The 12535-nt window shown below is 40.9% G+C and overlaps 1 protein-coding gene across 3 annotated transcripts in view; it reads right to left on the bottom strand.

Annotated features, from left to right (window-relative positions):
- The window catches only part of SMOC1 (SPARC related modular calcium binding 1), a 131121-nt gene that overhangs the window by 60269 nt on the left and 58317 nt on the right, over positions 1-12535 (bottom strand). For all 3 annotated transcript variants that reach the window (XM_048306885.1, XM_048306886.1, XM_048306887.1), the window contains exons 4-5: positions 11836-11935; positions 9315-9362 (exon numbers count right to left, since the gene is read on the bottom strand). In XM_048306885.1, the coding sequence (XP_048162842.1) occupies positions 9315-9362; positions 11836-11935 (148 nt within the window). The remainder of the gene's footprint in view (positions 1-9314; positions 9363-11835; positions 11936-12535) is intronic.

Below are 12535 nucleotides of genomic sequence, written 5' to 3'. Positions count from 1 at the left end.
GAGGCTTAACGTTTTAATAGCTTTGTACTTGGTAGAAGAACACATTTTTATCTCACCCTGTAAACACTACAAGTATTACAGATACCGCAGGATTTTAAGCTACAGTATCTTAATTTTGCACCATCCTCTGTTTGGCTCACTGCCTTGAGTGACATTTGAAATAAAACAGGGAGCAAAAAAGTTTCCACACATAGAAATATTTTGCTTAAGGCACCATATCTCATAGCAAGGTTTTTAGCACTTGACATTGCCCCAAACTTTGAGCAAAGTTTGCAAAAAGCTCTACAGCACTGTCAACAGCTGCCTGATCACTGCTGGCAAAAGCAACAACCACCTTATGATTGTTTAGTTTAGCCTCTCTGGTTTTATTCTACCTACAATATATCACTTTTTTTTCAGGAGCCTCTACTTTGATGTGAAGTATTCTCTGTTTCCACACAGCCCAACAGACACCCCCTCCTCAACTACCTCTCCTGAAAGGCTGCTCAGAGTCCATGATCAACTACCACCTTGTCACTTGTAGGCTGTGTAAGAGCCCAGATATCTGCAGCTGTAGAAAAGGGAGCACATCTGAAATGCCTGCAAGGACATTGCTCTGATTCTCATCTTAGACTGCTTTGCTGAACAACAAAAAAAATTAACAAGTGTTATGCAAGCTTTATATAGTAATAACAAGATCCCTAGCTTTGGAAACATTTTAGAAGCTACCTGAAAATACATGGTGAGCTGGGGCAAGGGGCATGAACGGTGTGATTAGAATACCAGTCTTCCTTTCCTCTCTACCCAATATCACTCACATTCCCTTTCACTCCTCTCCTTCCAGCTCTGGTCTCTTCAAGGTAAAGACTCTATAAATTCTCCCACATCTTCAAGGCCTATAAGTGGGGGGTTGGAGACAGCAGCAAATTTGCCAGATCAATGGCCATTTGAAATTCAGACATATGGTTGAAGCCCTACAGCTGCATGTGTTAATTACCACACGTGTCCCCTGTAAAGCAGTCTGTTAAACACAAAAAGAAAACAGAAGAGAAAAAAGCCTTTCCAAGGGATTAAGTAAATAGTCTAAATTTTTGACCCTGCTCCCCCAGACACATGCCTGTGTATAAGCTGCCTTCCTTTCTCCCAACACCTGCGTACTGAGGAAGCACAAGACCCCTTCCACCTCTAGCCATGTGCAGTCAGCCTATCTCAGAGTGTACTTTTCCCCTTCTAGCTCCTCATTTCCAGCTTCTTCTCTCGCCAGCCTCTCTCCCTTTCTCCTTTAGAGGACTAATTCCTGGCTGACAACCAGACTAGCCTTGGGCTTACAATATGCCTTTTCATTTCCTTGCAGGCAAAGAGAATGGATACCTCACTGATATATCTGTATTGCATGATTGCATGTGTGAAAATGAAGAAAAAGGGATGGGGGGGGGTGGGGGGGGGGGGAAACAGATGTTTTTCCACCGCTTGTTTCCACAAGTTTTTTTCCTCCCTGGATCATTAAAGAGGAGTGTCAGAGCTTTAGTGAGTAAGCACAACTTTGCTCTCTAACTACATAGCTCCAGCTTTTTCACCCCAGGATCTGAACTTTGTCTAAAGGAGGTTTTCTACTTGATGATGAAACCAAAGGAACAGTTTCTGTACGAGAAAGAATGGAGAACGGAGGGAATCAGATATGGTAACAGTAGTGCTGGAAGGACCTCCAAGGGATCTAATGTGTTTCAGAAGGAAATGTGTATGCACAGAACAAAGCATCTCAGTGTACACAGGGTATAAGTGACAACACATTCACAACATTAAAATATTTTTATTTTAAGATGAAGGTCAATCCTCAAGTTACAGACTGCCAGACATCTACAGATGGATTGTTCAAAATTAACCAGAGACAACTGATTTTAAGAACCACCTCATTTAATGGCAATTTGTTAGCAGCTGAGCAGTCAAGATGAAACCTGTCAAATCCTTACACAAATTGCTTTGCTGCAGCACCTAAAGGTCCCATCAGAAACTGAGCACCAAGCTGAGCATTGGAACATGTAATAAAAGACACAGATACTGCCCAGAAAAGTTCAGTCTGTGGGGAAGACTTCTCCCATCCTTAGCTTTTATCAAAGCATTTTGCAGTACAGCTCCCTTGCTGTCAACAGGGAACAAAAGTCCAGATGAGCACACAGAGGAAAGCTGTTATTCCAGCTAGATCTGTTGTGAAGAAGCCTTAATTCCCCCAGGTGCCATCTCAGGAACTTGAACAAACATTGGGGTTGCCTCTCTAGCTTCTCCCTACCTTATTTACAGGCACACATGGTCTACATACATTCAAGCTTTCCCTTCACAATTTCATAGTTTATCTCTCTTATAGAGAAACTTTGACAGAGCTCATGGGGCAAAGGAGTTGAAAGGAAAATACTTCCAGCCCCTTGACCAAACACCTGCACCACGACAAAATACATTTCCTGGTGCATTACTCTGATTTGAAAGAAAACAATGCTAACATTCAGATGGCTAAATTCTATAGAGCATGAGAAGAATAATTTCAACAACTCTTTAAAAAAAGAAAAGGTTTTGAGCCTACATGAAGTATTTAAACAACAAGACCCGCTCACAGACCCCAAATTTATTCCATTTCTCTGCAAGTTGTAATGATCAGACACCAGAAATCCACGTATAGCACATAAACAGTTAATAATACCTTAACAGATGTTGTTTAATCAATTGTTAGTCTACTTATTAGATCTACTCACCAGGTTGCTCAATACTATGACTTAATAATTTAAAAACCTTTACAGCTGTTCTTAAGGCATTACAGACATGAGTTGTCTGTAGATTGCTATAATAACACTCGTAAACTACAATTTTATTAAGTCATATTATATAGACTAAGCTACCGATTGGAACTGCTACTTTATAGATGAAAGCAGAATTCTTGCATTGTATCAAACAAAATACACTTTAAAACAGAATTTGCCTTCTTTTTATACTTGCCAATGAAACTTTCTTCAGCCTCAAATTTGATACATATGTTCTGAGGCCCACAAAAAAGTCTTGATGAAAACGAAACCATTTCAGACAAGGCAGTGATTTGGGGAACCAAAAGGATTGGTTTTAGTTCTACTGTCTAGGTAACAAATTTGAGGTTTTACTTCTAGACTCTAATATTTCAAAAAATCTGTTTGCTTCCTGTGATACAGCTAAGAGCTTTTTAGAACATTGCTCTGCTCTGGAAAAATGATCCAATATACACAGTATTGTAAAATTACATTCCTCTGTTCTCACAAAAATTGATCACAATTCCCAGTTAAAAGTTGTGTTCTTGCTATCTAATTAAATCTCTCATATTGGCAAACTGCAGTCTACTATACCTGTGAAATCAACTTGCTTTCTACAGTTACATTTAACTGGAATTTAATAAATAATTTTGTAGATTATATACAGTCTGGAGATAGCAATAGGAACCAGAGAGAATTCTGACTATTTACAAACTGGCAAACCTACTGATTAAGTAAATAGTATTTTTTACAGAACTATTTTATATTATAACAGGGAAGAGAACTTCAATTCCACTGCTAAGTTTGCTTGGAAATATAAATATGGGCTAACCAAAATCTTATGTGCTACAAATTCCATCTACAGAAATTTTTGCTCACAGCCCACTTGAGCAGTTGCAGGACAGTTTTTGTTACACTCACCTCTCCTCATAACTTCTCAGTCAGTTTCATGAAAAGCAGCACATATTCATGTTTCTCCCATAGATTGTTTCCTAACTCTATCAGATTTTAACAGGGAAGACTGAGAAACTGTGACCATCAGTGTGCAGTAGAACAAATCAAGCTTTTGCACATCTGAAAGACTTGGAGCACTCTTGTAGCACACACACATAGCAAATCTGTTGCTTTCATGAAGCAGACTTATTACATATGCATAGCAGTCTAACTTTCCACATAGCTACACTACACACCCAGCTCTATCCGCAAGCATCAAATTGTTTGCACATTTTGAGCACACCTGTGCTCAACCTGTATTTTACCTGTAAGAGACCTGACAAACACATCAGCCCTGGTCTCGGCTATTACATGATGAAGTTAAACAGTTCAGAAAATGATATTTGCACAAACATTCTCCTCCATCCAGATTTCTAAGTTAGTATATATTGTTTATTTAAATCTATATACTTAACATATGGGATCCAGGTGAATTGTTTGGGTAGCACTGCAGACTTGCTACCTGCTAATGTTCTGCAAAAAATTAATCATAAGATGGTGTTCACCAGCTAGAACCATCACTTGACTTCATACGGCCTCAGCAAACTTGTATTTACTTCATCTGATGAAGGCCACACAGTATTTCTCTATCTTTCCTGTATTCTCCAAAAACTGCTAATGACATCAAAGCATTCTCAGTATTTATGCAGCTGGAGACACAGCTGAAGCTCGATTTGTGTAACAGCACAGTTGTGTTTCAGATTTTATCAGTACCTAGTTGAATCCAGAAAGAACTGGAGAAGGTAAAGACCAAGTCCCAGTCTGGTGCTTTAGTCACATTTCAACTTAATGTTTTTGTCAAGATAGTATCTCTTCTGTGAGACATTCGAGCCCCTGTGGAGGCCATGTGCTCCTCTCCCTGCGAGCTGAGGGCAGGTGAATTAGTGCCAGCTGCACCTGACTTCTTACCACCAGCAGACAAAGCTTCCAGGTGCCCAGGTACAAGCGGCTCCATTTATTTACATCAGCACAAGCTGTCCTTCACTTGGGTTTGCCTGAGGAGAGTGTTCACCCTTTACCGCTCAGCCTAATTACTGACTCACAGTAATGGCTCATTACTGATTCAAATTGCTCAGTCTGTTGGCTGCACAACTGGGCCTTTAGCATTTTCTAGAGGTAAGACTCTTGGAAAACAGCAGGGAAAAAGCCACAGAATGGGCCAACTTGCCCACAATTGCAGCCCAGAATTTTCCTGCCAACAAAGCCTGCCTTTAAACTAATTTCTTACAGTTAAACCCACAAAAAGGAGCCCAATTCTACATATTTAATTGGCAGGAATTTAAAGTTGCTCATCTTAGGTTTCTCAAAGTGCTTCAGCATTTTCTTGCAGGCTGCAAAACTCACTGAAGAAAGCTTTTTGCAGCTCCATACAAGAGTCATGTCTACGTGTAAGATAGTAAGTGTACAACAAGCTCAGCCTGGGCTTTGCCTTCTGCAGGGCCATCACTGCTTACATTTCACCAACAATTACTCAGGGAATGGCAGATGCTATTGTCAGCTTTTACAATAGGGAAACGAGACAAGTCAAAACAGGCCTGGAACTTTTCGCACTGCAAAAGACTCTCTAAAAGAAAAAGGGAGTTCATACCACTCAAGACTTTTCATGACTGACACTGAAAGTTACTCCAGCCCAAATTTACCCTGTAGCTGCATCATCTTTAAAGCCCAGATCACTGAACCAACCATCCCTTTCCATTTCCTTCACTCAGTTGATTTAAAAATGCTACCATACAGTGTCCAGAACAGTGTATCCCCACTTCAACATATTTCCTCTTCGCTCACTTTTAATTCACTCTGATTCCAGTTTTAAGAAGGAAGAGCAAATGACTTTACAGAGATAAGCAGTTACATGGCTGTTTTTTATATCCCTCTGATTCCTAACAAGCCTACTTTTAAGACCACCTTGGTGGCTGTAAAAGACACTCCTCCTGATTGCAATATGCTAAATCTGAGCTAAAGCCCCAACATTTCACAGATGAAGAAAATAAAACTTTGTTTTGTTTCATGTTTACTACTTTTGTCTCAAAGTATGGCACAATTTCCCTTTGGCTGGAAAGAAATGTCCCGCATTCTTTAGGCAGGGAAGAAATCCAGTAACACTGGCTCCAAGGATGCCTTTCACTGCTTCTTAAAACATTAACAACATCCTAGGGGGAGAAACTGGGGAGATCCAGACCTCTAGAGGACAGCATGCGTTTTCCAAGTGTCTCAGGACCTTCAAACTAAGCAGCAACTGGAGCAAATTAATGCAAGAAGCTCCTCATAAGAAAGGACTATACAAAGAACAAGTCAGAATAAAAAAAAAGAGACAGCAACAGAAATCTGCAGGTTCTGGATATCCTAATCCTACAGAAGAGTAATTGCATTCTTTGGCAAAGGTCTCGGGAACTTGTTCTTCATTTGCAGGACAAATTCAGCATAGAAAGGTCAGTGTAAGTGTCTGAACTGCAAAGTCACAAAGCAAGCATGTTCTGGAGGGCCTGGGTTTCCATTCCACCTTGTGCAAACATGCCTCCATCTCCCCAGGCCCACGTCTGCACTGCCTTCCAGCAACTGAATGCTTCTCCGACACAGAACAAATCAATATGGCCTATTTTAAAGTTTTAAGTTTGGTGCCAATTTAATTTGATTTTAATTATCTTATGGGGTAAATTGTATGAGTAACTGGCATTGCATCATACAGAAACAGCAGCAATGTAAATATGGATAATCAGAGCACGGAATTTAAAAATAAGAAGTATCTCTTGCCAACATGCTTGCTTGTTCTCTGCAGAAAGCTCCACTTCTGGAACTACATGCCAAGCCACATGAACACAAAGCCATTTTGTTTTCTTCTCATCAGTAGTGAGAGAGCCTGTGAGTGGAATCGTACGTTACCTCACATCTTCTGGTACTCCAACATACCTACTGAGCCCCAGAAATTAGAGCTAAACAGGAAGGAAAAGAGGGCAAAAGATTTGGAGAAAGAGTTATTACCAATAACCAGCCTTTTTTTCCTTCCAACATTAATTTGCTTCTTCAAAAGGAGAGCTAATATGCTAGTAAAGTCTTCATTTATTACCCAGCAACGTAAGCCTACCCCGTCCACACTGTTTCTAAGGCAGAGCAGCCTCCACCCTTTTGCCCTGAAGACTTGAAAGGCACAAAGTCTATTAGTTCATATTTTACATTCCTGTATGAATTAGACAAAAGAAATCACTTTTGAGAGTCTTAGCTATACTTTGTCTTCCCCAAAGCTTTGTCTTCCAAAGAGCGTATCTGTGCCAGATACGCTCTTTGACTATAAGACCCTCACTCAGGGATGGAGAGAGGGAGGAGTCTGCTGTGCAATTGGAAAATTCTAAAAGCTCCCAAATCAGACAGCAGTAGCCCAAAGAGATATCAGAAGCTTACAGGTTGTGCCTCTACAATAGAAAGGTCATCACTGACCCAGTTCCTGCTGGACCCTCCTCATCCTGCCCTTTTGATCACCTGGCAAAGAGGAATCTTTGCAACAAGTGTCTGAACACTCAGCTAGAACAGATGGTTATGCGCATGCTAGCTTGCCATCAGTCTTCAGAGAAGCCAGACATGTAGCAATCGCCTTACTTCAAGAAAGCCAGGCTGTTCTTGATTCCAGCTTCCTTACAACAGGACCTGATACTGGAAATTTGAATGAAGGTAACTTAAGTCAAGAAAAAACACTGATAAGAAGGATGAATTCATTTTTAGATTAGTCATTTTCATCACTAGATGAAAAAGTAATCCTGTGTCCATCAAATTTTAAACCAAATTATTACAGCTTCTAAAAGCCCTCTTGATTTTAAAAGACCCGTTAAATAGCTGCTCGTAAGTACTTTCCTAACATGATGGAATAGGGCCAGACTTGCTTGTGTGTGGGTTTCCAGCAGATACAAAGAGATTCAGAACTGCAGGGGACAGAAAGTTTACATGACTGCTTGAAGCATGCTGGCCCCAAAGGGAAATGTTTCCCCTTTGACAGTTACTGCACAGGACATTTCTGCAGCCACATCACCAAGCATACCATCCTTGAAACAGGATGCCACAGGCAGCACCAAGGAGAAACAATTTATATTACAAATTTTAAATTAATTCATACCATTTACAGTTTTCTTTTTGCATGTTCCAACCTCTGAGTTAATAAAGGGAGTGAAGAAGAAACAAGTTCAGATGTTTTCCCCTTTTGCTCCTATTTCTCATGAAATCCAATGTCAGCTGCTTTCAATTCTAGAACAACAGACCAGGACTACCCAGGTAAAAAGCTTACAAATAACTCAAAAATAATGCAGATTTCAAGAGCTATTTGATTTGCTTGTATTTCAGGCTAGACTAGCAATGACTGCATTAACAGAATTATAACCATGTGTTCAGGTGCCAATTACACATTAATGCATAATTACAGGTTTAAAGAGACATATCCTTACCTAAAATAAGAAACAGGCTTCAGCATTCAGTCTCAACTAAGTAGTTTTCCCTGCATCTTTCTTCTCCTTACCTTTTCTTAAGCTATTATATACAAGCAATAGACTGGAGAGCGGATATGCTCAAAATACATCTCTGCTCTGAACAGAGCAACCTAATCCCTATTAAGTGCTTTCAGGACCTCATTGACATTCCCAGCATGGAAGATGTCCCTCAAATTAAAGTATTGGGATCAAAGTCAGTGTTTTCCTGGGTTTTGAAGTGTCAGGAATAACTGGTTTAGAGAGTTAGCACTAAAAATCCTGCTTCAGTTATCAAAACAGGAACTTCTCCCAGGAAAGAGCATTCATCCTCACCATCAGAAGTGAGGATGCATTCAGCACAGTTTTCCTGGAGTATGGAGACAAACTCAAAAGTTGACTCTGAACTGGGGCTAGAGGGGAGAAAGGCTGAAAATTAGGGTGTAGAAAAGGCCTAAAGACATGTTTGGCTGCTCCTCAATGTATGCTTCAGTGGTCAACCCTCCCGAAACCATTTCGGTGAATGCAAACCAGAGGACACAGGGAAGAGCTACAAATACTCACAGGAGAAGAACAGTGACCCGTCTAATGCCTTGTTCAGGACAGGCAAGGACTGAAGACAAGAGCATAAAGAATCAATGCCTGTGAGGTTTCCAAGCACCGCTAAGGTTTAATCCAGCACTGCTCCAGCTGGCCAGAGGGTTTTATGCGCTGTCAGAAAACCCCACCTTTCAGTGCATACAAAGCCACAACCATGACATTGGCACTCCTGTTTCCTGGAGTACCAGTCATACTGACAGCCTCCATAATCTCTAGGGATTCTACTGAGAAATGCTCAGTATGTTATTTCAAGGTGAACAAGCAGAGGGTATTCTGGGCCAGCCACTCCTTTGGGAAGCTCAGCTTTCTTGTACTTCAACTCAGCTGAGGAGCACAGAGCAGAGCACACCCTTTTCTACTCCACAGGGAGCAGAATGGTCATCTTATTCTTCCTCCTGAAGGGGAGCTCCGATAGCACACCCACCCCTGCACCCTGAGCTGGTTAGGAAGCCGTGTTCTGAGCTATCTTAAGGGACTTGGCTGGGCAGCTGCTATTACAAAACAAGTTGGTGAAGCACAGGACTCCACTCACCTTTCCTTCCCGAATTACCCTGGCTTGATGGTTTATCAGTTACAGAACCTAAAGGGGAGAATAAAAAGAAGAGAAAAAGAAAAAGACATCAATTTAGATGCTGCACAATCACACAGAACATATGATATCACATTAATACAGTCAATATCTCAACCCATAAAGCATCTATTTTACTTGTCAACAGCTCCATTTAGGACTCAGAAAGCCAGTAGCTTCAACCAATGTGAAAAGCAACAGGAAGTTTTATGCATTAAGATGTTAAATCGGGATAAGGATAAACAAGAAATCTTTAGTAGCTGGATGTTGTGATTTGAAAGATCTCAACAGAGCAGCATGCTAGTAAGAAACCTGGAAAAAATCCAAGGGCAAGAAGGAAAGATCAATAAGAGTCACTTCTTTCGTTTGCAAATGTCAGGAAGAACAAATCAAAAACAGATGGGGCGAGTGTGCAGGGAATGCAAGCACAGTATTCTAAAGGAAAGGGATTAAGTGGGACAATTTGCAGAAAATTGATTTCAACCAACCCCTGAACATCCCCAGCTGTTTGAAATGGGACACTGAATAAGATCCAGCATGTACTTGAATAGAACACATCTTGGGTTGTTTACTGTAAGTTAGACCGTCACATAGTATGTATGATTCTATGCCTGTTTCTGCACTCTGCTTTAGTGCTTCATCCCCGTTTTCTACTAAGACTTGAACAGGTAATAAAAGCTTTTCAAATAAATCCATTACCAAAGTGCATAAGAAACTATGACAAGCTTTTTCTCTTTTTTTTTTTAATAGCTTTATTCACAGGAAACTGATTCTTTCATGCACCATTACTAAACAGCTCCAATGATTATTGAACATTCAGGAAACATGGATCAAAAGTCAGCTTTAAAGAAGGCAGCTCTGACAGGCCCAAGAATCTGATCAAGACAAACTCTGAAGGTAAACTCTGTTGCCTGGGCACTTTCACTTGCAGATCAGCTCATCACAGATTACTGCTGAATTACAAGTAGTGAGCACAAACTCAGTATCAGTCTTCATATGCCTAACATCTGTGTCCTACAACACAACATGACTTCACTTTTCTGCAACACAATTTTATAAACAGCACAAGACCAACTGAATAGATCAGTAAAACTCTAAAACACACCCTACCAAAATCATATACTCGAAATGGTGTCAAAGTCATATTCTAAAGGTTTAAGACAGATTACTGCAGCATTGCACCTTACACTAAAATAGGATATTAATACTCTTTTCTTTACACATGCCTGTGAAAAACCGAGCATCTCCTCAAGGTACGCTGGCTCACTGGTTCTCAGACAGCTCTCCCACTCAACTCAAACCCTTATACAAGTCACTTACGTTTGCTTATTACCACAGAACACCCTACAGCCAAGAAGACACTGGATAAGGTGAGAAAAATTCAAAACCCCAAAGGTTTGACTGCTATCATGCTTCCACATAAAGGGCAAACACTGCAAGGTGTGAGAGGAAAACCGTATTAAAAACCTCTGAGGTGCAGATTGTAGAGCATGAAGCCAGATGTAACAGCAGTGTTTACGTGGCACCACTGAACATTTTAGAAGCACACTCCTATGCCTACTGCCTTTTCTTTCTTCTTTAATTTTTTTTTTGGGGGGAGAGACAAAAGTGAGAAGGGCAGCACAGTTCTAGTGCTGTCCTTCAACTCTCCCCAAAGTACAGAACCACTTCCCAGCACTGCCTGTGTTTACTGTGGTGTTGTCACAGCAGCACTGTTCGCCACAGCTCACAAAGCTAGACTACTACTGATCCACATGACAATCTAGAGCCCAATCTCATTCCACTTCAGCCATGGGCTACCATATTGAATGGCGAGGAGAAGAAAGAAAAACAGCATTACTCCGTTTTAAAGAAAATTGTGGATTTGGTCTCAATAGACTGCTGGGCAACAAAGTAATGCCAGGCTGAGTGCCCAGGAACACATCACTTAATAAACATGAGTAACAGCCTGGTTCTGGACCTCCCTCTTGAGAGCTGTGGTGCAAGCCCAGTGCTGCCCACCCCATGACACAAACACATGGATCCTAAACTAAGTAACATGGTCAAAAGACCCAAATTCATTATAACAGCAGGACCCCAGAAACTGACAGTTTTGCACAGAACCACCTTCATAAATTAACTGAAATCACCCTGTACAAAAAATTACTCCGTGTCCTGCAAAATACAGCCCAAAACCCACTTCTTTAAAATATAGCTCATGGAAAAAAGTTATCCCATCTGTTCAGCAGATCTTCGGTTTTGCTATACACAGCAACACTGACTCTTGCCCTGGCTGCCACAGGTTGTTACCTTAGTGTTTTTTCTTACTGAGCCTTGCAGAAGTGCCTGTATCCTAATTGCAGGGTGGACATGCCAGAGCCCAAACTGCAGCGTTAAGTGGGGTAAACTGACCACCTGAAAAGATTAGGCTCTCTCAAAAGGATGCATTCACCCCAACCCTCTTTGGTTAAAAAGTGAGTATTTGTTGAAGCCACTCCCACAGTACCTGAACATACAGGAGTTTTGTTCTGTACAGAAGAGCCGCTAATAGGCTTGCCATCAGGTGTCACACACCAGCAGTATCCAGTGTAGGTATGGCACTGCACCTGTTTAATAAAACAAAGAGCAGGCATTTCATTTCTCACTCTATCACCAACCACTTTCATTATAATTCAGCATCTTAATGGAAGTCCCAACCCAGATGTATCACAAAGACACGCTTCAGAGCAAGGAGGTCTTACAGAAGACTACCTTTGATATCATTATCTTTTCTTCCCTCACCTCCCCCCCACCCAAAGAAAGGTTATTTCTCTTACTCCAACTCCTGTAGCTGAAATTCAGGTGGCAAAAGAAGTTAAAAGTAATCATCTGAAAACACTTTAGCTAGGAGTTGTGTCTCAGCTCATTCCACCCTCTGCTATATCCCACTTACTGTTTACTATTAAAAACTTGTCCTGCTGCATCCCAGCTGGGTTATGGAAAGGCCACCCTATCCCAAATTCCATAGCCACTGCTTAAGAGCAGCATCTGTAGGCATTTCAAAAGCACTTTGTTCAGTAAACATGGCTGGAAAAATGCAATACAGACTTGTTATGTTCACAAACCTTCTCCAGATAGATTTAAGCCCTATTCTGTTACTATGTCAAACTACACAGCAGGAGCAAGATCCAACATATTTGCTCCTCATATATTGATGCGGACTTAAG

The sequence above is a fragment of the Corvus hawaiiensis genome, chromosome 6, assembly GCF_020740725.1.
Source record: "Corvus hawaiiensis isolate bCorHaw1 chromosome 6, bCorHaw1.pri.cur, whole genome shotgun sequence".
NCBI classification, from domain to species: domain Eukaryota; kingdom Metazoa; phylum Chordata; class Aves; order Passeriformes; family Corvidae; genus Corvus; species Corvus hawaiiensis.
The sequence above is the reverse complement of the archived record's forward strand: the minus strand, read 5'-3'. Positions and strand labels throughout refer to the sequence as shown.